Below are 27092 nucleotides of genomic sequence, written 5' to 3' on the forward strand. Positions count from 1 at the left end.
GCAGGAGTCATAGTTGCGATCGGCGTGTTACGCCTCGAGATCGGAACGCGGAGTAAGAAGGTCGCGCTGAGTAACAGGTTAGGAGTGACTCCACCGGGTTGGAAAGTTACGTGCAGTGGGGGTGTGTGTGGAAGGCGTGAGAGTTAGAGCTGCCTGCCTCGAGGGAGAGTTTTCCAATGATTCCGCGATTAAGCGTGGCTGCAGAAGTCGGTGGCTGAGATTTCGTGGGAAAACGCGTGCGTGGGAACGCGTGCCGTGCAAATTCCATTGTGCCTTCTTACAACTCGCGAACGGGCTGCTTCTCACCCGCCCAAACTGGCAGATTAGACTTATTTCCCGTACAGCCCTTGACTAATCGCCTGGTTTCTTCTGATGGCGATTTAAAAAAAAAAGATTTTAAATTTTGAAAGAGGTTTTTTTTTCCCTGAGTCGTACCCATCGTGCCAAGCAGCCAAAACAATGAAAAATCCTTTTTTGCCGTTTGAAAAGGGTGATTTAAAAACAACAAAAAAACAAACTTATTTATGCCAGGTTGGTTGGTTTTTTTAAAGTGCCATAACATTCTTCGCGTGGCGGTTTGAAGAACAAAAAATAACTTTCTGGGGGGGAAAAAAATCTCTCATCTGGTAACATAAAATGGTAGTAAATATTTCCTTTCCTGTGGAATCTTTCGGGTTTTCCTTTCTTGCTTAAAAGGAGTGTGGGACCTGTTGAATCCAGCTGCTGACCTTGATTTTCTGTTGTTGTTTTTTTTAAAAAAAAAAGCTTAGTGGTGGTTTTGATAAGTTTGTATATTGTATTTATTTCTGTTGTGAATTGCCTAGAGTGGCTTAGACGAGGTGGGTGGCATTATTTTTATTTATTTATTTTTATTACATTTATATCCCGCCCTTCTCCGAAGACTCAGGGCGGCTTACAAGCTTAGCAGTAGCCTTCATTCTATGTATCTGCCTGCTTATTAGGGCTTTCACACACACCCCAAGCGGCATTATTACAAAGTCAGCTTAATTAAAACTATATTTCCCTCTCACACACTCATCCTGAATACATGCAGCCATACACATACAACACTTCTAGACTGTTGACTTACTTCCTCCAGAAATTAGCAATTCTTTTACAGACTTAACAGCAGCTCATTTAGTAACCATTCAAAGTTACAACAGCCCCCAGGGTGGGTGGGTGGGTGGGAAATGACTTATGACCGTTTTTCACACTTACGACCGTTGCAGCATCCCCGTGGGTCACGTGATCGAAATTCAAAGGCTTTTGCAACTGACTCATGCTTATGACCGTCGCTGTGTCCTGTTGATCCCCTTTTGCGACCTTTGGCAAGCAAAATCAATGGGGGAAGTCCGATTCACTTCACGACCGGGTTACTAACTTTATCCCCTGCGCTGGTTCACTTAACAACCGCGGCCAGGAAGGGTCGTCAAAAGGGACGAAGCTCACTTGACAGATGTTTCGCTTAACAATTGCGGTCGTACGTTGAGGACTACCTGTGTTTGGATAGCGAGAAGGGAGCTGTAGGCTAGGTTGCGGTTTTAATACAAGTTTTTATTAGCCTTTTTTTTTTTAAAAAAAAGGAGAAATTATTAGCAATTCCTTCTTCCTACTTGAAACTTTAGGGGTCAAAGAGGTCTTGGAGAACTAGATTGTTGGCAGGTAAAACTGTTGAGGGGTTTGGAGCAGACCGGAATTCGGGAGGCCAAAACTCCTAACCCTGTTGATTTTTGAGGAATGGAGGATGGAAGGATATGTGAAAAAAGTAAGGTTCTACATTTAGGCAAGAAAAACCAAATGCACAGGTAATAGTATAGGGGGTACCTTGCTCGATAGTAGCAACTGTGAGAGGGATCTTGGAGTCCTAGTGGACAATCACTTCAATATGAGCCAGCCGTGTGCTGCAGCTGCCAAAAAAGCCAACACAGTGCTAGGCTGCATTAACAGAGGAATAGAATCAAGATCACGTGAAGTACTAATACCACTTTACAAGGCCTTGGGAAGGCCACACTTGGAATCCGGCATCCAGTTTTGGTCAAGACGATGTAAAAAAGATGTCGAGACTCTAGAAAGAGTGCAGAGAAGAGCAACAAAGATGATCAGGGGACTAGAGGCTAAAACATATAAGGAACGGTTGCTGGAATTGGGAATGTCTAGTTCAGGGCTAGGCAAGGAGAGAAGCAACCTAGAACTAAGGAGAAACTTCCTGACAGATCAATTAACCAGTGGAACTCCTTGCCTCCAGAAGTTGCAAATGCTCCTCCAAGGTCCCTTCCAACATCATGATGATGATGTCCTTGACTTAAACAACCACAATTGGGACCAGAATTTTCATTGCTGGGCAAAGTGGTTGCTAAGTGAGTCATGCCCCATTTTTACGACCTTTTTTTTTTTTTACACGGTTAAGCAGATCACTGCAAACCTTGCTTTTTTCACTGTTGAATTTCATTTTGTTAGATAGCGCCCAGTGTTCGAGTCTCTCCAGATCCTCCTGTATCTTAAGCCTGTCTTCTGGAGTGTTGGCTATTCCTGCCAGCTTGGTGTCATCTGCAAATTTGATGAGTTCCCCATCTATCCCCTCGTCCAAATCGTTGATGAAGATATTGAAGAGCACTGGGCCCAGAACAGACCCCTGGGGCACCCCACTACAGACTTCCCTCCATGTAGATGCAGTTCCATTGAGGACCACACGCTGAGTACGGCCTGTCAGCCAGCTACGAATCCATCTGGTGGTGATGCTGCCTAACCCACATTTTTCTATCTTATCAAGTAGTAGGTTGTGATCTATTTTATCGAATGCCTTACTGAAGCCCAAGTAAATTATATCCACAGCATTCCTCTGATCCACTAATTTTGTCACTTGGTCAAAGAATGCAATAAGATTTGTCTGGAATGATGTGTTTTTGACAAACCCATGTTGGCTTTTAGTAAATGACTTTGTTTGCCTCTACGTGCTCGCTGATTCGTTGTTTGATTATCTTTTCCAGAATCTTCCCAGGTATTGAGGTCAGACTGATAGGTCTGTAATTTCTTGGATCCATTTTTCCCCCCTTGTTTTGAAGATGGGAACTACATCAGCTCTCTTCCAGTCCTCTGGTAGTTCCCCAGTGCTCCAGGATCTTTGAAAAATATAGTTCAGTGGTTCTGAGATCACATCTGCCAGTTCCTTGAGAATCACTGCAGTTAAGTTAGGCAGTCGTTAAATGAACCTGGCGTCCCTCCTTGACTTTGCTTGGCAGAAGGTCGCAAAAAGTGATCACGTGACGATCTTGGGATGCCGCAACGGTCATAAGTATGAACCTCCAAGGTCCCTTCCAACTTTATTGTTATTATTGAGGCTTCGTCTCAATCCTGCCAGGACTGAGTGGCTGTGCATCCCGGCATCTCGGGTCAACCAGACTATTCCATCTTTAACGATGGGGGGTGAGGTGTTACCCCCCATTGATAGGGCTCGCAACTTGGGCGTCCTCCTGGATTCACGGCTCAATTTCGAAGATCACATAGCAGCCGTGACCAGGGGGGCTTTTGCCCAGGTTCGCCTGGTGCGCCAGTTGCGACCCTACCTGGATTGAGATGCCCTACGCACAGTCACTCATGCGCTCGTGACCTCCCGTTTAGACTACTGCAACGTTCTCTACATGGGGCTGCCCTTGAGGACCACCCGGAGGCTTCAGCTGGTGCAGAATGCGGCCCCGCGAGTTGTGATGGGGGTTTCCCGATACTCCCATGTAACACCTCTACTCCGCGAGCTGCATTGGCTTCCGGTTGCCCTTCGGGTGAGATTCAAGGTGCTGGTGATGACCTATAAAGCCCTAAATGGCTTGGGTCCGGGATATCTGAGGGAACACCTGCTGCCAGCATCAAGCTCCCTTTGTCCAGTGTGCTCCCACAGGGAGGGTCTTCTCAGGGTTGTTGTTGTTAGCTGCGAAGTCGTGTCCGACCCATCGCGACCCTATGGACAACATTCCTCCAGGCCTTCCTGTCCTCTACCATCTTCTGGAGTCCATTTAAGCTCACGCCTACTGCTGCAGTGACTCCATCCAGCCACCTCATTCTCTGTCGTCCCTTTCTTCTATTGCCCTCGATCTTTCCCAGCATTAGGCTCTTCTCCAGTGAGTCCTTCCTTCTCATTAGGTGGCCAAAGTATTTGAGTTTTAGCTTCAGGATCTGGCCTTCTAAAGAGCAGTCAGGGTTGATCTCCTCTAGGACTGACCGGTTTGATGGCCTTGCAGTCCAAGGGACTCGCAGGAGTCTTCTCCAGCACCAGAGTTCAAAGGCCTCCATTCTTTGGCGCTCAGCCTTTCTTATGGTCCAGCTTTCACTGCCATACATTGCAACTGGGAAGACCATAGCCTTGACTATACGCACTTTTGTTGACAGGGTGATGTCTCTGCTTTTTAGTGTGCTGTCTAGATTTGCCATGGCTTTCCTCCCCAGGAGCAAGCGTCTTTTAATTTCTTGGCTACAGTCCCCATCTGCAGTGATCTTGGAGCCCAGGAAAATAAAATCTGTCACTACCTCCATTTCTTCCCCATCTATTTGCCAGGAATTGAGAGGGCCGGATGCTATGATCTTGGTTTTCTTAATGTTAAGTTTCAAGCCAACTTTTGCACTCTCCTTCTTCACCCGCAACAAGAGGCTCTTTAGTTCTTCTTCACTTTCTGCCATTAGAGTGGTATCATCTGCGTATCTTAGATTGTTGATATTTCTTCCGGCAATCTTAATTCCAACTTTTGATTCATCTAGCCCTGCCTTTCTCATGATGTGCTCTGCATATAAGTTAAATAGGCAGGGCGACAGTATACAGCCTTGCCAGACTCCTTTCCCAATTTTGAACCAATCAGTGGTTCCGTGTCCAGTTCTCACTGTTGCTTCTTGACCCAGAAGGGTGCCGCCCTTCTCAGGGTGCCGCCGCTTAAAGATTGCCGGTGGGTAACACCCAGGGGTAGGGCCTTCTCAGTGGGCGCGCCTGCCCTTTGGAACCAGCTGCCCACGGAGCTTAGGACTGCCCCCGACCTCCGTTCATTCCGCCGGGATCTGAAGACCTGGCTTTTCGAGCTGTCTGGCCCAGGCTGAGAATTTTAATTTTATCTGGGGTTTTTTATTTTCTCTCAGGGACTGATTTAATCTGTTTAATTGTTTTTAACTTTTGTATTGATTTTTCTTTTAACACCCTGTAAACCGCCCTGAGTCCTTCGGGAAAGGGCGGTATATAAATCCAAATAAATAAATAAATAAATTGTTGTTGTTGCTGTTGTTGTTGCCAATGGCGATCACATGACCCACCAGGATGCCATAACTTGTCACAGACACATGCCAGTTGCCAAGTGCCCAATTTTTGATCATAGGATCTTAGATTGTCCCAAAGGTGCTTTTTCAGGAGCCAACTGGACTTAATTTTACTTTTTCTTTGAAGCCAACACAGTGCTGGGCTGCATTTACAGAGAGGGATAGAAGCGAGATCACGTGAAGTGTTAATACCGCTTTACAACGCCTTGGTAAGGCCACACTTGGAATCCTGCATCCAGTTTTGGTCACCACGATGTAAAAAAAGATGTTGAAACTCTAGAACAGGCATGTCAACTGCCGGCCCGCGGGCTGGATGCATCATGCTGTAACCGCGCCCACCCCATTGCCGGCAATGAGGAAAAAGTCATGAGACGTCACACAACGTCACGTGACGTCGCGAGTTTGACATGCCTGCTCTAGAAAGAGTGCAGAGAAGAGCAACAAAGATGATCAGGGGACCGGAGGCTAAAACATATATGGAACGGTTGCTGGAATTGGGTATGTCTAATTTAATGAAGAGAAGGACCAGGGGTGACATGATAACAGTCTTCCAAAGTTGAGGGGCTGCCACAATGAAAAGGGGGGTCAGCCTATTCTCCAAAGCACCAGAAGGCAGGACAGGAAGCAATGGATGGAGAGAAGCAACCTAGAACTAAGGAGAAATTTCCTGACAGTGAGAGCAATTAACCAGTGGAACTGCCTGCCTCCAGAAGATGTGGGTGCTCCAACCCTGGAGGTTTTTAACAAGAAACTGGACAGCTTATTTCTTTGAAAGGGTGTAGGCTGTGTCTCCTGATTGAACAGGGGGGTTGGTTGTTAAATCGGCCACAATTCATTTAACAGCTGCCTTGCTTAAGGAATGGAAACTCTGCTTGCGACTGTGTCCATAAGTCAAGGACTAGTGAAGGGCTGTAAATTTTGGTAGCCGTTACTATAACGGCTGAGTTTTAAAAATTGAATCACAGGGAGTCCTCGACTTACAACAATTCGCTTAGTGACCGAATTTACAACGGCACTGAAAAAAGTGACTCATGACCATTTTTCACACTTACGACCGTTGCAGACTCCCCTTGGTCTTAAGATCTAAATTCAAATGCTTGGCAACGGGCTCCTATTTTTGACCATTTGCAATGTCCCGGGATCACGTGATCCCCTTTTGCGAGCTTCCGACGAGCAAAGTCCACGGGGAAGCCAGATTTCGTTTAACGGCCGGGTTTCTAACTTGTGACCTGCCGTGATTCACTTAACGACTGTGGCGAGGAAGGTCATAAAATGGGGCGAAACTCATTTGACGACAGAAAGGCAGGGCGCGCTTGAGGCCGTCGGTCTGAGGGTCAACCTGTCCCTTTTCTATCGGATTTGCCTTTCACGGACTGATATTTGTGCAGCATTTTTCAAAGCTGAAGCAAGTCCTAACGTTGTCTTTATTCTTTCCAGCTGAAGGATAAATGATTGGGTTTTGGCTGTGGGCGCCGGGCCAGTCTGCCTAATAATGGATACGAATTGTTGCACCCCTGTTGTGTCTTCACCAAATAAGGAGATAATTCTGCAGGACTCTTGTATGAACACCTTGTACCCAAGGATTGTATTTCTGTGTGAGTTGTCACAAGGTGACTTTCCTGGCACCAGCATGAAAGAACAACAACTATCCCAAAGTATCTAAGGTCTTATATTTGCCCCTGGCAAGGAGCCCAGTGGGACAGACGTTAATTTTCTGAGCATGTTTGCATTAGCTGGATGGATGGAAACTAATCAAGGAGAGAAGCAACCTAGAACTAAGGAGAAACTTCCTGACAGTTAGAACAATTAACCAGTGGAACAACCTGCCTCCAGAAGCTGTGAGTGCTCCAACCCTGGAAGTTTTTTAAGAAGAGACGGGACAGTCATTTGTGTGAAATGGTACAGGGTTTCCTGCCTGAGCAGGGGATTGGACTAGATGACCTCCAAGGTCCCTTCCAACTCTTTATTTATTATTATTATATAACTTTTATTCATTAAACATGAAACTCAGTCAACTGAACACTCAAATTGACTGGCGCTGATGGTTGACACGGGTTGCTGCCAGCGTCCTAGGTATCAACCAGGTATCTCCTTAAAATGTAAGATGTTCCGAGTAGCGCAGTTTTTTGTAGCTTTGCTGGAGTTATTGCAGGAAGTTGCAATTTCTTGATGTGTTTTGCAAAGTTTTTGGACATGGTTCCCAGTGCCCCGATGACAATGGGTATCCCTGTTACACGTTTCAACCATAATCGTGCTAGATTCGATGGCCAGGTCGCGGTATTTTGTAATTTTTTCCAGTTCTTTTTCTTCGAGTCTGGCATCTCCTGGTACAGCGATATCAATCAGCTGTATGCTTCGGTTCTCTATGATTGCGATATCTGGCATGTTGTGTTCCAAATGGAGATCTGTCTGTATTCGGAAGTCCCACAAGATCTTCACCCTCTCATGCTCGACAACTTTTTCCACCCTATGTTCCCACAACTTTTTGGACACAGGCAAGTCGTATTTTTTACACAATGCCCAGTGGATTAGTTTAGCAACTTGGTCACGTCTAGCTTTGTAATCAGTTTGCGCGATTTTGCTGCACTCACATATTAAATGTGAAACAGTTTCAACTTTGTCGTTGCAAGGTCGGCAATTTGGATTGTCAGTAGATTTTTGTATCTTCACTTTCATGGCATTAGTTTGTAGTGCTTGTTCTTGAGCAGCCAGTATTAAGCCTTCTGTTTCTTTCTTGATGGTTCCCATCTTAAGCCATGTCCATGTCAAATTGTTATCGCATTTTCCTTCAATGTTTTTCAAACACTGTCCATGCAAAGCTTTGCTTTTCCATCTATTTAATCTGTCATCCAGCCGTTTTTCCTTATATTCTGCCTCTGTTTCTGTTATTTTTATAATGCTCTCCGTTTTCACAGCCTGCAGCAATTTTTCTGTACTCTGATTTACATAGTCATTCAAACTTCGTTTTTCTTCTTCTACAGTTTGGTGGATTTGCAGTAGCCCTCTGCCCCCCTATTCTTCTTGGCAGGTACAACCTGTCGATGTCACTTTGTGGATGTAGAGCGTGGTGCGTGTTCAAAAGTTTACGCGTTTTCCGGTCTAGGTGTTCCAATTTGGCCAATGTCCAGTTGATAATTCCAGCTGGGTAGCGTATCATTGGGACTGCCTATTATTATTATTATTATTATTATTATTATTATTATTATTATTATTATTATTATTATTATTATTATTATTATTATTATTATTATTATTATTATTCCTTTCCCTTCCCTACTCCCCGATGGTTGGATTCAGATTATGCTCTACAGCAGAGGTCCCCGACCTTTTGGGCACCAGGAAGTGGTTCCATGTACAGGTTTTTACACAGAGGGTTGCGTGGTTTTGTGTGCTGCCTGCATCCTGCGGATGGGGATTTGCTGGTTTGTGCGGACCGGTTGCTGGCACGCCTGCCTGGCTGAGGCATTCTGGGAGTTGAAGTCCACCAGTCATAAAAGGGCCAAGTCTGAAGGCATCCTGAAGTCCAGCGTCTGAGTTCACAATGTACAGAACCAAAGTTTTAATGGAATCCAAAACGGGGCGTTTGTTTGCCAGATGCCAGGCCAGGCCGGGCCGAGAGTAGCCTGGTAACGTTCGGGAGGTGGTTATTTTTGAATATCGTGTTCCAAAATTTCCAGGTTTCTATTCTTAGAATCGGATTCTTGTTGACGCCCTTGTGTTCTCCTTGCTGAATACTTATATTTTGATTGGAACTTTTTATTTGAATCTCTTCCTCCCCCCTCCTCCTCCCCCCTTCCTTGTTGTCTTCCTCTTCCTCCTCTTCTCCCTTTTCCTCCTCCTCCTTATTCTTATTCTTCCTCCTCTTCCTCCTCCTCCTCTGCTCCTCCTCTTCCTTCTTCTTATTCCTCCTTCTCCTCTTCTCCTTTCCCTCCTTCTCCTTATTCTTTTCTCCTCCTCCTCTCTTCCTCCTTTTCCTTCTCCTTCTTATTCCTCCTCCTCCTCTTCTCCTTCTTCTCCTTCTTCTTCTTCCTCTTTCTCCTCCTCCTCTTCTCCTTCTTATTCCTCCTCCTCTCATTGCTGTTGTTGTTGTTATTATTATTATTATTGCATAAAATACAATAGCATCCCTCCCGCTATCCTTTACCTGACCATCCCCTAATTTTAACCCCTCTCCTCCTCCTTTTCCTTCTCCTCCTCCTTCTTCTTACTCCTCTTCCTCCTCCTCTTCTCCTTTTCCTTCTTCTTCCTCTTCTTCCCCCTCCTCTTCTCCTTTTTCTTCTCCTTATTCTTCCTCGCTCTTCCTCCTCCTCCTCTCGTTGTTGTTATTATTATTGTATAAAATACAATAGCATCCTTCCCGCTATCCTTTACCTGACCATCCCATAATTGTAACACACCCCCCACCCCCCAGAAGAGGGCCACATGTTCCAACTACTTCCTCCTCTGCTTTTCAGGGCCTCCCATGGCATCGGAAGAAAAAGAGGAGAACCATCTGCTTCTTGATGGTCACAAGATGGAGGAGCAGGTAAGTTCCTCAGCCTGGATTTCCACTTCCTTCCTAACCCTGATTGGTTTTAACCCTGATCGGCTGAACAAGCCGTCGTGGGTTGGGTGACGGCAATGTTGCGGAAACCACGGCAGTTGCGTTCGCGTCACATCCCAGAAAACCCAGCCAGCCGATGGATGACTGGAGGGTCCCAGTTGGGAAGTTTTGAGGTCTGATCGGCAACTGGTGGCCATCAAGCTACGATCTGCCCCTTCAACTCGGCAGCTGTTTTTTTGTTGTTGTTGTTGAGTTCATCGGGAATTCTTCCCTGCAGAACCTGATCCGTCGGGTCGCCCACCTTCCCTTGGTCAGCTCCACCTGCCACCTGGTCTCCTCTGCCTACGCCTGCACCAAGGAGACGAGCCCCTACGTGAGGTCCGTCTGCGATGTGGCTGAGAAAGGGGTGAAGACCCTCACGGCAGCTGCTCTGTGCGGTGCCCAACCGTTGGTCACCAGGCTGGAGCCTCAGAGTGAGTAAGAAGGGCAGAGCGGTGTTTGGGGGAAGTGGCAGCTCGACATTTAGAATACAATAGAGTGACAGAGTGGGAAGGGACCTTGGAGGTCTTCTAGTCCAGCCCCCTGATCAGGCAGGAAACCCTATACTATTTCAGACAAATGGCTGTCCAGTCTCTTCTTAAAAACTTCCAGTGTTGGAGCATTCACCGCTTCTGGAGGCAGGGAGTTCCACTGGTTAGTTGTTCCCACTGTCAGGAAATTTCTCCTTAATTCCAGGTTGCTTCTCTCCTTGGTTAGTTTCCATCCGTTGCTTCTTCTCCTGCCTTGGGGTGCTTTGGGGAATAGCTTGACTCCCTCTTCTTTGGGGCAGCCCCTGATATACTGGAAGACTGCCATCATGTCACCCCAGTCCTTCTTTTCATTAAACTAGACATCCCCAATTCCAGCCACCGTTCCTTGTATGTTTTAGCCTCCCGTCCCCTAATCATCTTTCTTGCTCTTCTGTGCACTCTTAATAGCAATAGCACTTAAACGTATATACCACTCCATAGTGCTTTAACAGAATAACAGAGTGGGAAGGGACCTTGGAGGTCTTGTAGTCCAACCCCCTGCTCAGACAGGAAACCCTACGCCATTTCACACGTGTGGTTGTCTTGTCCCTTCTTAAAAACCTCCAGTGTTGCAGCATTCACAGCTTTTGGAGGCAAGTTGTCAGGAAATTTCTCCTTAATTCTAGGTTGCTTCTCTCCTTGATTAGTTTCCATCCGTTGCTTCTTCTGCCCTCTAATGTTTTGGAAAATAGGTTGACCCCCCTATTCTTTGTGGCAGCCCCTCAAATATTGGAAGACTGCTATCATGTCACCCCTGGTCCTTTTCCTTAAACTAGAGCCAGGGGTAGAGGCAAGCTTGGCTCTTTTATGACTCATGGACTTCAACTCCCAGAATTCCTGAGCCAGCCACACTGAGGGGAAAGGGAGAGATTTCCATGCTGAGCCATGCTGGCTCAGGAATTCTGGGAGTTGAAGTCCACCAGTCATAAAAGAGCCCAGGTTGCCTACCCCTGGCCTAGGCCTAGGCCGCTTTATGACTGGTGGACTTCAACTCCCAGAATTCCTGAGCCAGCCATGCTGAGGGGAAAGGGAGAGGTTTCCAAGCTGAGCCATGCTGGCTCAGGAATTCTGGGAGTTGAAGTCCACGAGTCATAAAAGAGCCAAGGTTGCCTACCCCTGGCCTAGGCCTAGGCCGCTTTATGACTCATGGACTTCAACTCCCAGAATTCCTGAGCCAGCCACGCTGAGGCCATCATCATTCAAGCAGTCCTGAGGACTAGCACCTTGAAACAATTTTTTGCAGCTGTGGTGGCTGGCAAGATGATGAAAAAAATTATTTCTATGGATCCCAGCGGAACTGCTGGTCTGGTGTGTTTGTGTATTTGTCTTTGTGTGTTTTTTTTGTTTAAGTATTCCCAAATAGTTTGAGAGTTGTGCAAAAAAAATTTTCTGTTCCTGAGAAAGTGTGTTTCTCAATGTTGACAAGTTTAAGCTGTATCAACTTCAGCTCCCAGAATTCCTCATCCAGCATACTGGCTATGGAATTCTGGGAGTTGAAGTCCACAGACGTTGGCAGGGGAATTCTGGGAGTTGAAGTCACAGATGTTGACTGAGGAATTCTGGGAGTCAAAGTCCACAGACGTTGGCTGGGGAATTCTGGGAGTCGAAGTCCACAGACGTTAGCTGGGGAATTCTGGGAGTTGAAGTCCACAAATGCTGGCTGGGGAATTCTGGGAGTCGAAGTCCACAGACGTTGGCTGGGGAATTCTGGGAGTCGAAGTCCACAGACGTTGGCTGGAGAATTCTGGGGAGTTGAAGTCCACAGATGTTGGCTGGGGAATTCTGGGGAGTTGAAGTCCACAGATGCTGGCTATGGAATTCTGGGAGTTGAAGTCCAAGTCCACACATCTGAAAATTACCAATATTTAGAAACATTTCTTAAATTAGCAAAGGGGATTGTGTGGACCCAGCTGATCCGTCTTTCTGTCTCTCTCTTCCCAGTTGCAACCGTGAACGTGTATGCATGCAAAGGACTGGATAAATTGGAAGAAAAACTACCTATCCTACAGCAGCCATCTGAGAAGGTACGTGGCCCTTTGCCACAGGCGTTCTGGCTTCATTAGGAATCTAGTTTTGCTTGAATCACGTTGCAGAGTCAGTCCACCACCACGTCAGCATGATTGATCTCTGTGTGGTCTCCCATCCGTTCAGGGGAAATCAAGATGGCAGACAGGATCTTTACAGGGAGTGGATCCCCGAGAGCCCTACTTTGGACCAAGCTAGCAGGTTGTGTGAATCCACTTTCCTAGCTCAGAAATGTTTCGGGGTTTAGCGTCGGTTAGTCTTGGATTCAAGGATTTCCATATTTACATCCTTTTGGGGAAAAATGTCGAGGCAAAACCACTCCTAGGCAAGTAGAGGTAGTTTTTGAGTTACGACCACGGTTGACCCCCAAATTTCAGTTGCTAAGCAAGACAGGCTTTCAGTGAATTTTGCCCCAGCTTATCACTCTGCTTGCCACAGTTGTTAAATGAATCGCTGCAGTTGTTAAATTAGTGACGCGGTCATTAAGTGAAACTGGCTTCCCCCATTGACTTTGCTGGTCAGAAGGTCGCAAAAGGGGATCCTGTGACCCTGGGGACACTGCGACCGTCATAAATACGAGTCAGCTGCCAAGTGTCTGAATTTTGATCACGTGACTATGGGGGAAATGCTGCAACGGTCGTAAGTGTGAAAAACGGTCGTAAGTCACTTTTTCCAGTGCCGTAACTTTGAATGGTCATTAAATGGACTGTTGTAAGTCGAGGACTCCCTGGGACAGTCTTCTCCTCCTCATCTGCCTTTCTTTAAAAATGGATATCCAGTCTCTTCTTAAAAAAACTTCCAGCGTTGGAGCACCCATGATTTCTGGTGGCAAGCTGTTCCACTGGTTAATTGTCCTGACTGTTAGGAAGTTTCTCCTTAATTCCAGGTTGCTTCTCTCCTTTTTTTTAATTGAAAAGTTTTACAATACATTTTTAAATACAAAAAAACCCCCTCCTCTGCCTCCCCCCTCCCCAACCCCCCCTCCCCTCCCCTCCCCCTCCCCGACTTCCCAGAGCTGAATACAGGGTATAAAAATACAAATAAGCATAATCTAAAATATGCTAACAACAATAAAACATTAAATTCTATCGCACTTTAACTCTCCGTAGTCAAAATATTAATAAAATAACTACTAACTAGTTATACATCATATAAATCCACTACTTATTCAAATGCTAAATGAAACTTTTTAGTCCCATGTTTATTCTGAATATATTCAATCCATCTTCTCCACTCCACAATGTATCTCTGTTGCGATTGTTCTTTCAAATACGCTGAAATCTTTGCCATTTCCGCCAGATTAGAAACTTTTAAAGTCCACTCTTCTATAGTCGGCAGTTCTTCCTTCTTCCAATATTGTGCTACTAAAAGTCTCGCTGCCGTAATTAAATTCAACATCAACTTAGTATCTATAACAGTAGTATCTGTAATAATACCCAATAAAAACAATTGCGGAGAAAACTTTATCCTTTTCTTAAATATCTTTTGCATATTCCACCAAATTTTAATCCAAAAGGTTGCTTCTCTCCTTGATTCGTTTCCATCTTTTGCTTCGTGTCCTGCCTTCAGGCGCTTTGGAGAATAGCTTATCATTTATTTGTTCGATATTTATCACCTTATTTGCATGCATGGTCTGGATACATTCTTGTATTTATTTAGAGCCAGTTTATTCAGGTCTTGGCTGTTTTCCACAGGTGGCCATCAATCCGGGGGAGGGGGAGGGGGGGGAAACCTGGATCCCAATTTCTAGAAACTGTCCGTGTTTTTTCTTTTGCTTTTGCAAAGCGTGGGGTTAAGCAATTGCTGAGCAGAATTGCAAGCGGTTAAAAATGAACGTGCTCAGAAAGCAGCTGTGGTTATAATGAGACTCGACCTTTCCTGCAAGTTAGATTGAAATGAAGGGTTGCCATGTTTTAACGGGCTCGTTTCAGCATCCGTAGCCTTGGGGACCTGCCTTGTGTGATCCTGCAGATCTAGAGGAAGATCCAATTAATTGTGAGCGAGCAACTTCAGCAGAAACCCAAAACTGGAGCCTAGGGCACGGCTTTTCAACCTTTTCACCCATTGTATCACTTTTAGGCTATGGCAGCATCCGAGTACCACCAGTCGCCTAGCAAGGGGTCAAAAAATTGATGACCAAAAAAAAAAGGAAAAAAGTGATGAAGTACAGGTAGTCCTCGACTTACAACAGCTCGCTTAGTGACTGTTCGAAGTTATAATGGCACTGAAAAAAGTGCCCCCCCAAGCCAGAGCCGAGCAAGACACCTGCCTACCCGCCCGGTGGCGCTCTTCCTCCTGTCCGAGGTTTTCGTCGTTGTGAGCATTTCTGTTGAGGATTGGCAGCAGGGGTGGGGTGGGGGGTGTTTGGTTTTTATTCCCCCCCTCTGCTGGGTGGTTGCAGCAGGTTTTGGTCACTTCACATGACCCTGGGACACTGTGACCGTCATAAATATGAATCAGTTGCCAAGCGTCTGAATGTAAATCACAAGACCCTGGAGATGCTGCAACATTCCAGCTGATCGGCGCTTCTTCTGGGCTCAGCAGAAGCACCGGGATCAGCACTGAGCTCCAGCTGGATCCTGGCGCTGATCCTGGCGCTTCCGCTGAGCCCTGACAGCCCTGCAGCTCCAGCCGTCCCTCGCTCAGGCTTGTGCGGTGCTGCCACCGGTTCAGCTCATTCCCCTCCCCCGCTACCACTTTTCTAGGATGGTCGTGTACCACCTGCCAGGTGCCAATGTACCACAGGTGGTACCCGTACCACTGGTTGAAAAGCCCTGTCCTAGGGGGGATGGGGGGGAAAAACATCTTCTCTTAAAGATGTTTATGGAGATTCTCAAGTCCTCCAGGTCCTGGTTGTCCCAAAGGTGGTTGTTTCAGCAGGCAACTGGACTTTCTTATTTTTCCTTTGAAGACGTTTCGCTTCTCCTCCGAGAAGCTTCTTCAGCTCTGACTGGACGGTGGGGGAACGGAAGGATTTATACTCCTTGGAGACAGAGGAGAAAGAGGCAATTCAGTTCAGATACTTTGTGTATGAGAAAGAGAGCGAAGACAGCTCCTCCCTAACAGATCCCAGAGTAGATGCTTTGTGAGGCTGGTACAGGTAGTCCTCGACTTACAACCGATCGCTTAGTGACTGTTCAAAGTTACAGCAGAACACCCACCCAAAAATGCTTACAACTCAGATTAGAACTCCTCACCTTGTCCCAAAGGTGCTTTTTTTTTCAGGCGGCAACTGGACTTTCTTGTTTTTCCTTTGAAGACGTTTCACTTCTGGTCCAAGAAGCTTCTTCAACTCTGACTGGACGGTGGGGGAATGGAAGGATTTATACTCCTTGCAGACAGCTGGTCGTTTGCATCCTTTTAGAGAGTCGTTGAGGCCACTTGGAGGTTTATCTGTGTCCTCAGGGTCCCCTGAGTGGTGCAAATGGGCGTGGAGCAGGGATCTTCAAATGTGGCCCTTTTATGACTTGTGGACTTCAACTCCCAGAATTCCCTGGCTGAGGAATCCTGGGAGTTGAAGTCCCACAAGTCATAAAAGGGCCAAGTTTGAAGACTCCTGGTGTGGAGCCTCCTTGGCAGCAGGATGTTTCCTGCCCTGGGTCCCTTTACCGTTGAAGACGGGCGCAGGCTGTTGGGGATGAGTCCGTGTTGTCTGCCTCTCACACTGAAGCGCAAACGGTTCCTGGAGCCTGGAATGTTTTCTGGGAATGCGTTCATCCTCCCGCACCATCCGAAGGGTGTTCCTCCCAAAGCGCACGGCTCAATGTCCGTGGAGATGCTCAGTCAATCCAGGTCAGGGTTGTCCCTTTTTTTTCAGAAGGCAAATGGACTTTTTTTTGTTTTTCCTTTGAAGATGTTTTGCTTCTCATCCAAGAAGCTTCTTCAGCTCTGACCGGATGGTGGGGAAGGGAAGGATTTATATTTATATGGCTAGTCCTTTCAGCAGCTCCAAGAAGGCTCCACACCCATTTGCACCACTCGGGTGACTCTGAGGACACAGATAAACCTCCAAGTGGCCTCAACGACTCTCTAAAAGGATGCAAATGATCAGCTTTCTGCAAGGAGTATAAATCCTTCCATTCCCCCACCATTCAGTCAGAACCTGAAGAAGCTTCTTGGAGGAGAAGCGAAAACGTCTTCAAAGGAAAACCAGAAAGTCCAGTTGCCTCCTGAATAAAAATCACTTTTGGGACATTAAGAGAAGATTGAGTGAGTGATTTGGGGGCCCTCAAGTCAACACTGACTCTTAGCAACCACAGATAGATAGTCCTTCAAGTACGACCACAATTGAGCGCAAAATTTCTGCTGTTAAGCGAGACACTTGTTAAAAGAGAGTTTTGCTCCATTTTGTATCCTTTCTTGGCACGGTTGTTAAGCGAGTCACTGCAGCTGTTAAGTTAGTAACACGGCTGTGAATTGAATGCGGATTCTTCCCCGTTGACTTTGCTTGTCAGAAGGTCACAAGAGATAGATGATGATGATGATAATAATAATAACAACAACAGTTGGAAGGGACCTTGGAGGTCATCTAGTCCAACCCCCTGCTCAGGCAGGAAACCCTATACCATTTCAGACAAATGGCTATCCAGTCTCTTCTTTAAAACTTCCGGTGTTGGAGCATTCACAGCTTCTGGAGGCAGGTTGTTCCATAAGATAAGATAAGACAAACTTTATTGTCATTTTTTTACTGTGGGCCCAACGGGCACACATCAAAAATGAAATTTAGTTGCCCGCTCTCAAAGTGGAACACATACATGACACACACCTAAACATACTATATACAACATATGTATAGACCCACCCACCCCTACACATACACAACAAATAAATATTAAACACCATCCACCTTGAATATATAACGGAAGGAGGACGCTTGAGAGTTCACAAGGTTAATGCTGTACAGAATGAAACATGCAAAAGGGGGAATTGCATGATTCCGGGGAAGCCGCAACCGTCATAAATACGACTCAGTCGCCAAACGTCCAAATTTTAATCGCTGGGGATGCTGCGATGGTCGTAAGGGTTAAAAACGGTCCTAAGTCCCTTTTTCCAGTCGCTAAACAAATTGTCGTAAGTTGAGGACCGCCTACGTTCTAAAAACGAGGGCATTCTTGAAGACGAGGATGCCGCAATGCTTCTTGGTTTATCTCCCTCCTCCAGGTGGTAGCAGACATCAAGGAATTGTTGTCGAACAAAATCACCGGAGCCCAAATTGTCGTTTCCGGCACCGTCCACGGGGCGAAGGAGGCCGTGTCCAGTGGCGTGAGCGGGATGGTGGCCGTGGCCAAGGGGGCCGTCCAGGGCAGCCTGGAGATAACCCATTCCGTCGTGGCAGGGAGTGTGAACAGCGTTATGCGCTCCAGAGTGGGTGAGATGGCGGCCATCAGTATGGATACGATGCTGGGCAAGTCAGAAGAATTAGTCGATTACTATCTCCCCATGACGGAACGAGAACTCGGTGAGTGCTAATTTTCCCCGATCCAGATGTGCTCCCCAAAATTCCCCCCCCCCAGTGGATACGACAGATTGTCCTCAATGTACGACCGCACTTGGGGTTCCAAACTTTCTGTGGCTAAAGCAAGGTAAGTGAGCTTTGCCCCGTTTTGAGAGGCCGGCGAGAGAAGGCCATTTTTAATATGGGCCAAAGTGCGCTCGTAGTTAAAAAAAAAAGGCAATAAAAGTTATCATGTCTCATTTTGCGAACATTCTTGCCACTGTTGCTCAGTGGATCGCCCCGGTTATTAAGTGAGTAACACGGTTGTTAAGTTTATCTGGCTTCTCCATTGACTTTGCTTGTCAGAAGGTCCCAAGGGAGATCATCTGACCCCCTGGGGCACTGCATAAATACGAAAGAAAGGGAGGAAGATGGAGGAAGAAGGGAAAGAAGACAAAGAAAAGGAAAGAAGGAAGGAAGGAAGAAAGAGAGAGAGAGAGAGAAAGAAAGAAAGAGAAAGAAAGAAAGAAAGAAAGAAAGAAAGAAAGAAAGAAAGAAAGAAAGAAAGAAAGAAAGAAAGAAAGAAAGAGAAAAAGAAAGAAAGAAAAGGGGAGGGAGGGAGGGAAGAGAAAGAAAGAAAGAAAGAAAGAAAGAAAGAAAGACAGAAAGAAAGAAAGAAAGAAAGAAAGAAAGAGACACATAGATCCATAAAGATATATGACAGATAAATATAGTTAGCAATAGCACTTAGACTTATATACCGCTTCATAGTGCTTTAGAGCCCTCTCTAAGCAGTTTACAGCCTATTACCCCCCCCCCTAAAAAATCAATCTGGGTCATTTTACCAACCTCAGAAAGATGGAAGGCTGTGTCAATCTTGAGCCGGTCAGGATCGAACTCTTGGCAGTGGGCAGAGTCAGCCTGCAATGCTGCATTGTAACCACTTTGCCACCAGGGCTCTTGAGAGAGAGAGAGAGAATATAGGCAGACAGATAGAAAGTGACAGATATTGTAAGATGATGGACAGATATTGTAGATAAACAGAAAGGAAGGAAGGAAGGAAAGAGAGAGAAAGAGAGACACATAGAGATATATGATAGATAGACGATAGTTAGCAGTAGAACTTAGACTTATATACAGACTTATATACAACCTGCCTCCAGAAGCGGTGAATGCTCCAACACTGGAAGTTTTTAAGAAGAGACTGGACAGCCATTTGTCTGGAATGGTATAGGGTTTCCTGCCTTAGCAGGGGGTTGGACTAGATGACCTCCAAGGTCCCTTCCAACTTATTATTATTCATAGTGCTTTAGAGCCCTCTCTAAGCAGTTTACAGCCTATTACCCCCCCCCCCAAATCAATCTGGGTCATTTTACCGACCTCAGAAAGATGGAAGGCTGTGTCAACCTTGAGCCGGTCAGGATCGAACTCTTGGCAGTGGGCAGAGTCAGCCTGCAATGCTGCATTCTAACCACTGCGCCACCAGGGCTCTTGAGAGAGAGAGAGAGAGAGAATATAGGCAGACAGATAGAAAGTGACAGATATTGTAAGATGATAGATGGACAGATATTGTAGATAAACAGGAAGGAAGGAAGGAAGGAAAGAGAGAGAGAGACAGACACATAGAGATATATGATAGATAGGTAGACGATAGTTAGCAGTAGAACTTAGACTTATATACAGCTTCATAGTGCTTTAGAGCCCTCTCTAAGCAGTTTACAGCCTATTGCCACCCCCCCCCCAAAAAAAACAATCTGGGTCCTCATTTTACCGACCTCAGAAGGACGGGAGGCTGAGTCAACCTTGAGCTGGTCAGGATCGAACTGCTGGCAGTCGGAATTAGCCCGCAATACTGCATTCTAACCACTGCGCCACCAGGGCTCTTAAGTACCTTTTACTTCAACTTTGAACCTCCGGGCTATGAGATGGTGTGGGGTTCCATTTTTCTTCCAGCTGAACTGGCTACCTCCATGGAGGGCTTCGAAACGGGCCCGGTGGAGCAGCAGAAGCAACGGAAAAGTTACTACGTGCGGCTTGGGTCCTTGTCCAGCAAGCTTCGCCACCGCGTCTTCCCGCATTTCCTGGCTAAGTTGAAAGACGTCAAGGAGGGCACCCAAGATGCCCTGGGCCAGATGCACCAGACTTTAGTGCTGGTAAGAAAAAGGGGGGAAAAATCTTGAGATGTTTATGTCTTTTTTTTTTGAACTTTGCACATGCTTCTTAGCAGAGAAAATGCTTACTTCCATTGGCTGAATTGCATTGATGTCACAGTGCAGGCATCACAGTCTTAACTCCCATTAGCTAACTTACTGTGATGTCACAAGTCAGCTATCATATATTTTTAACTCCCATTGGCTGACTCGCTGTGATGTCACAAGGCAGCTATCACACATTCGTCACTCCCATTGGCTGACTTGCTGTGATGTCACAGTGCAGGCATCACAGTCTTAACTCCCATTAGCTAACTTACTGTGATGTCACAAGTCAGCTATCATATATTTTTAACTCCCATTGGCGGACTCGCTGTGATCTCACAAGGCAGCTATCACACATTCGTAACTCCCATTGGCTGACTTGCTGTGATGTCACAGTGCAGGCATCACAGTCTTAACTCCCATTAGCTAACTTACTGTGATGTCACAAGTCAGCTATCATATATTTTTAACTCCCATTGGCTGACTCGCTGTGATGTCACAAGGCAGCTATCACACATTCGTAACTCCCATTGGCTGACTTGCTGTGATGTCACAGTGCAGGCATCACAGTCTTAACTCCCATTAGCTAACTTACTGTGATGTCACAAGTCAGCTATCATATATTTTTAACTCCCATTGGCTGACTCGCTGTGATGTCACAAGGCAGCTATCACACATTCGTAACTCCCATTGGCTGACTTGCTGTGATGTCACAGTGCAGGCATCACAGTCTTAACTCCCATTAGCTAACTTACTGTGGTGTCACAAGGCAGCTTTCACATATTCTTAACTCCCATTGGCTGACTCGCTGTGATGTCACAGTACAGACATCACATTCCTAACTCCCATTGACTGACTCGCTGTGATGTCACAGTGCAGGCATCACATTCCTAGCTCCCATTGGCTGACTCGCTGTGATGTCAAGGCATCACATTTTCTAGGCTTCAAGCTTCAGAGACTGACCAAACCAGCATTATTTTGCAGGGTGTTAAGGCTGATTTATCAAGTTGAACAAAAAGTTTCAAGGTTTAAAACATGTCACTAAACAAGGCAGACCGTAACAAATCTTTCCAACTATGGTGGATGTGTTTTGAGCACAAAATACTTATGGAAAGGTCAGAATTGCTTGGGAAATCTTACGGAAAGTTTACAATTGGCAGTTGTTAAGATGTGTGGACTTCGATTCCCAGAATTCCCTGGCCTAGCCTAGCCAGGGAATTCTGGGAGTTGAAGTCCACATATCTTAAAACTTGCCCACTTTGAAAAAGGAATGCTAGAAAGTAGAAGCAGTCCTCACGTTATGACCAGTTGAGCCCAGAATTTCAGTTGCTAAGCAAGGCTGTTGTTAAGTGGGCTTTGCCCCCATTTTAGGACCTTTTCTGCCACACTTGTAAAAGAAATCACTGCAGTTCTTAAGTGAATCATTTGGTTGTTAAAAGAATCTGGCTTTTCCCCACTGAGTTTGTTGGAAGCTGGCTGGGAAGTTATAAATCAGGGGTCTTCAAACTTTGCCCTTTTATGACTGGTGGACTTCAACTCCCAGAATTCCTCAGTCGGCCATTTTGATGAAACTGCAGGCTTGGATCCAGACTCTCAGGGGTCTTCAAACTTTGCCCTTTTATGACTGGTGGACTTCAACTCCCAGAATTCCTCAGTCGGCCATTTTGATGAAACTGCAGACTTGGATCCAGACTCTCAGGGGTCTTCAAACTTTGCCCTTTTATGACTGGTGGACTTCAACTCCCAGAATTCCTCAGTCGGCCATTTTGATGAAACTGCAGGCTTGGATCCAGACTCTCAGGGGTCTTCAAACTTGGCCTTTTTATGACTGGTGGACTTCAACTCCCAGAATTCCTCAGTCGGCCATTTTGATGAAACTGCAGACTTGGATCCAGATTCTCAGGGGTCTTCAAACTTGGCCCTTTTAAGACTGGTGGACTTTAACTCCTAGAATTCCTCAGTCGGCCATTTTGATGAAACTGCAGGCTTGGATCCAGACTCTCAGGGGTCTTCAAACTTGGCCCTTTTATGACTGGTGGACTTCAACTCCCAGAATTCCTCAGTCGGCCATTTTCATAAAACTGTGGGCTTGGATCCAGACTCTCAGGGGTCTTCAAACTTGGCCCTTTTTATGACTGGTGGGCTTCAACTCATGCTGGCTGAGGAATTCTGGGAGTTGAAGTCCACCAGTCATAAAAGGGCCAAGTTTGAAGACCCCTGTTATAAATGGTGACAGGTGATGCTGGGCCATTGGAACCGTCATAAATATGAACCAGTTGCCAAGCGTCCAAATTTTGATCACGTGACCCTAGGGATGCGGTAACCGTCATAAGTCCGAAAACCGGTCATAGTCACTTTTGTCCATCCTGTTGTAACTTTGAACGATTGCTACAAGCAATCCTCCACTTACAACAGTTCGTTTAGTGACCGGTCAAAGTTGCAACGGTGATTTGTGATCATTTTTCACACATCCCCATGTGATCAACATTCAGACGCTTGGCAACTGACTCATATTTATGACCGTTGCAGTGCTCCCGGGGGGGGGGTCACGCAATCCCCTTTTGCGACCTTCTGACAAGCAAAGTCAATGGGGGGTGGGAGCCAGATTCGCTTAAGGACCGTGTCACTAATTTGATCACTGCAGTGATTCACTTAACAACTGGCAGGAAAGGTCGTAAAAATGGGGCACAGCTCACTGAACAAATGTTTCACTTAGAAACAGGAGGTCGACGCTGCTAACATCGGATGGAGCTGCAACCATTTTAAGTTTTACTCTTGGAGTTACGAGTTAGTTAGATGATGCTGGAGGGGAGGAACGTGCATGAGAGTTTAGCGAGACATAACAATACTCAACCTAGTGTGAGAACCAAGGTTATTGAAATAAGAGATGATAAGAATTGGCAGGCTGGAGAACTGGAGGGGAAGCCTGCATTTCAAACTAATTGGGGAATGTGATTTATGACTCTTAATTGGGGGAGGGAATTGTGCTTTGATACTATGTGTTGGTGGGGAGACTCAGGTTTTGGCTTAGACTGTGGCAAATCTAGACAGCACACTAAAAAGCAGAGACGTCACCCTGCCAACAGAAGTGCGCATAGTCAAGGCTATGGTCTTCCCAGTTGCAATGTACGGCGGTGAAAGTTGGACCATAAGAAAGGCTGAGCGCCAAAGAATTGAGGCCTTTGAGCTACGGTGCTGGAGAAGACTCCTGCGAGTCCCTTGGACTGCAAGGCGATCATACTGGTTAGTCCTAGAGGAGATCAACCCTGACTGCTCCTTAGAAGGCCAGATCCTGAAGCTGAAACTCAAATCCTTTGGCCACCTAATGAGAAGGAAGGACTCACTGGAGAAGAGCCTAATGCTGGGAAAGGTTGAGGGCAAGAGAAGAAGGGGACGACAGAGAATGAGGTGGCTGGATGGAGTCACTGAAGCAGTAGGCGTGAGCTTAAATGGACTCCAGAAGATGGTAGAGGACAGGAAGGCCTGGAGGAACGTCATCCATGGGGTCACGATGGGTCAGAGACGACTTCGCAGCTAACAACAACATGTTAGTGCCGATATTATGCTACTCAAATAAAGATTCTTTGAAGTAAACAATGCCTCGAAGTCCTTTGAAGAGTTTCATCCGTCGGAGCCATGACACAGAAATTTGGGGGTCGCTTGTCGTAGGTTGAGGACTAATTGTATAAAGGCCCATTGCTCAGGATCACGCAGTATACGGGCATGCTGGAAGATAGGAGCCTTTTCGTAAAAATTAACACTTGGCAAAACTCCTCCGCTTTTTTGCCCTTTGTTAGATCGAACACGTCAAACACGGGGTGGACCAGAGCTTGCAAAATGGCCAGGAGAAACTCTTCCAGATGTGGCTGGTCTGGAGCCAGATGCATGCTGAGAACGGCAAGCAGGTGGATTCATCAGCACAGCCGGAGGTAGCTTTGCCATTCTTTCTCACCTGTTTATTTCCAGTTTCAATTCTTTTTATTTATTTATTTATTTGTTTGTTTTTGCTGGGAACATCTGAGTTCACACTCGCCACGAAGGATCGCGTGCTGCGACATGCTGAGCCGCGTTTCGTAAAGCACAGTGGCTAGAATCGCAGAATAACGGAGTGGGAAGGGGCCTTGGAGGTCATCTAGTCCAACCCCCAGCTCAAGCAGGAGACCCTGTACCATTTCAGACAAATAGCTGTCCAGTCTCTTCTTGAACACCTCCAGTGACGGAGCACCCACCACCTCTGGAGGCATAAATGTCGGTTCCACCGATTTAATTGTGGTAGCTGAATTGTTCTAACTGGTCATTAAAAGAAATGATAGTATGTCAAGGGGAGGAAAGAGAAAGAGAAATCAATGGTGGAGAAGGAGACTTGGTGGTGGTGATGGAGGAGGAGGAGGAGGAGAGGAGGAGGAGAGGAAAGGAAGAGAAGGAAGAAGAGGAGGAGCCAGCAGTGTGCTGCAGCTGCCAAGAAAGCCAACACAGTGCTAGGCTGCGTTAACAGAGGGATAGAATCAAGATCAAGTGAAGTACTAATACCACTTTACAATGCCTTGGTAAGGCCACGCTTGGAATACGGCCTCCAGTTTTGGTCACCACGGTGTAAAAAAGATGTTGAGACACTAGAAAGGGTGCAGAGAACAGCAACAAAGATGATTAGGGGACTGGAGGCTAAAACATGTAGGGAACGGTTGCTGGAATTGGGTATGTGTAGCTTAATGAAGAGAAGGGTGAGGGGGGACATGATAGCAGTGTTCCAATATCTCAGGGGCTGCCCCAAAGAAGAGGGAGTCAAGCTCTTCTCCAAAGCGCCTGAAGGCAGGACAAGAAGCAACGGATGGAAACTAATCAAGGAGAGAAGCAACCTAGAATATAAGGAGAAACTTCCTGACAGTGAGAACAATTAAACCAGTGGAACAACCTGCCTCCAGAAGCGGTGAATGCTCCAACACTGGAAGTCTTTAAGAAGAGTCTGAAATGGTGTAGGGTTTCCTGCCTGAGCAGAGGCTTGGACTAAATGGCCTCCAAGGTCCCTTCCAACTTTATTACTATTATTATAATAGGTGGAGGAGAGGAGAGGAAGAGGAGAATGAGGAGGAGGAAGAGGAGAAGAAAGGAGGAAGGGGATGTGGAGGAGAGGTGAGGAGGAGGAGAGGAAAAGGCAGAGGAGAGGAGGAAGAGGATGAAAGGAGAAGAGAGGAGGTGGAGGAGAAGAAATAAGAAAGGAGAACGAAGGTGGAGGGAAAGGAGGAGGAGGAGGAAGACCAGAGGGAGAGGTGAGGATGAGAAGAAAGGAGGAGAGGAGAGGAAGGGAGGAGGAGAGGGCAGAGGAAGATGAAAGAAGGAGGAGAGGAGGAGGAGGAGGAAGACAGGAGGAGAGGAGGGGTAAGGGAGGATGAGAAAGGAGGAGAGGAAAGAAGGCGGCGGAGGAGGAGGGCAGAGGAAGATTGAGAGGAGGAGAAAGGAGAGGAAAGAGGGCAGAGGAGAGGAGGAAGATGAAAGGATGAGGAGGAGGAAGCCTTGGTGGAGCAGTGGGCTAATGCCTCCTTAAGTAACACCAGCTGCCTGCAATTAGTGCAGGTTCGAGTCCCACCAGGCTCAAGGTTGACTCAGCCTTCCATCCTTCCGAGGTAGGTAAAATGAGGACCCAGACTGTTGGGGGCAATTAAGCTGACTTTGTAATAATGCCGCTTGGGGTGTGTGTGAAAGCCCTAATAAGCAGGCATATACATAGAATGAAGGCTACTGCTAAGCTTGTAAGCCGCCCTGAGTCTTCGGAGAAGGGCGGGATATAAATGGAATTAAAATAAATAAATAAATAAATAAAAAAGAAAGGAGGAGGAATTATCCTGGAAAAGGAGGTGTGCTAATGATAGGAAGAGTGAGAGACGGACGCCGTCCTGACAGATGAATCTGAGGAAGCGCAGTTCTGCTGAGGCCCTGCCTTCTGCTCTTTCCTAGCTCGAGTCCCGGACGCTGACCACGTTTCGTGGGCTGGCTCAACGGGTGCAGCTCTCCTGCTGGACCCTCCTCTCCCAGCTCCAGGGTCTCCCCGCCAGCATCCAAGACAAAGCCAGGCTGATCTGGCACACGGCGGAGGACCTAAACCGTTCTTTTTCGACCGCCCGCTCCTTCGAAGAGGTGCCTCCCGCCGTATTGGCCCAGAGCTGCCGGCGGATCGCCACGGCCCGGGGCTCGGTGGACGAGATCGTGGACTACGTGGTGCAGAACGTCCCCCTGCCCTGGGTGGTGGGGCCGTTTGCCCCCAGCTTGGTGGAACTGCCTTACGAGCCCGGCGTGGAGGGGAAGGAGGAAGGAGAAGACCCCCGAGACAAACGCGGTGCGGAGCCCAGGAAGGGAGCAGAAGAGACCTCTTTATAGAGCGTGGCAGGAGACGAAGCTCAAGAGCAGGGGTCTTCAAACTTGGCCCTTTTAGGACTGGTGGACTTCAACTCCCAGAATTCCTCAGCCAGCCACGCTGAGGGGAAAGGGAGAGGTTTCCAAGCTGAGCCATGCTGGCTCAGGAATTCTGGGAGCTGAAGTCCACGAGTCATAAAAGGACCAAGTTTGAAGACCCCCTGCTCTAAAAGTACAAACAAGTAATTCCACCGGATGTAGAGTTGGTCTATAGCAGGGGTGGGCAACCTTGGTTCTTTTATGACTGGTGGACTTCAACTCCCAGAATTCCCGAGCCAGCATGAGGGAACTATGGCCCCTTCATGACTTGTGGACTTCAACTCCCAGGATTCCTGAGCCGGCATGGCTCAGATTGGAAACCTCTCCCTTTTCCCTCAGCATGGCTGGCTCAGGAATTCTGGGAGTTGAAGTCCACCAGTCATAAAGCAGCCTAGGCCTAGGCCAGGGGTAGGCAACCTCAGCTCTTTTATGACTGGTGGACTTCAACTCCCAGAATTCCTGAGCCAGCATGGCTCAGCTTGGAAACCTCTCCCTTTCCCCTCAGCGTGGCTGGCTCAGGAATTCTGGGAGTTGCAAGTCCATGAGTCATAAAAGGACCAAGTTTGAAGACCCCCTGCTCTAAAAGTACA

At 46.9% G+C, this 27092-nt stretch overlaps 1 protein-coding gene across 1 annotated transcript; it reads left to right on the forward strand.

The window, feature by feature from the left end:
- Positions 1-26798, forward strand: LOC308664148 (perilipin-3-like). The gene is made up of 8 exons (XM_081321164.1): positions 1-77; positions 9744-9814; positions 10110-10305; positions 12343-12425; positions 17587-17884; positions 19814-20013; positions 23853-23984; positions 26008-26798. The coding sequence occupies exons 2-8, from the start codon at positions 9752-9754 to the stop codon at positions 26425-26427; spliced, it is 1392 nt and encodes a 463-aa protein (XP_081177290.1). The 5' UTR covers positions 1-77; positions 9744-9751; the 3' UTR covers positions 26428-26798.
- The last annotated feature ends 294 nt before the right edge of the window (positions 26799-27092 follow it).

Source organism: Vipera berus (assembly GCF_964194415.1).
Source record: "Vipera berus genome assembly, chromosome: 1".
In the NCBI taxonomy this organism is placed as follows: Eukaryota; Metazoa; Chordata; class Lepidosauria; order Squamata; family Viperidae; genus Vipera; species Vipera berus.

Excerpts from the sequence above, each read along its gene's own strand:
- LOC308664148 (XM_081321164.1), top strand. The coding sequence starts at position 9,752 with ATGGCATCGGAAGAAAAAGAGGAGAACCATCTGCTTCTTGATGGTCAC. Across the intron at positions 9,815-10,109 it reads GTCACAAGATGGAGGAGCAG|AACCTGATCCGTCGGGTCGC; the intron begins GTAAGTTCCTCA and ends TCTTCCCTGCAG. Across the intron at positions 17,885-19,813 it reads CATGACGGAACGAGAACTCG|CTGAACTGGCTACCTCCATG; the intron begins GTGAGTGCTAAT and ends TTTTTCTTCCAG.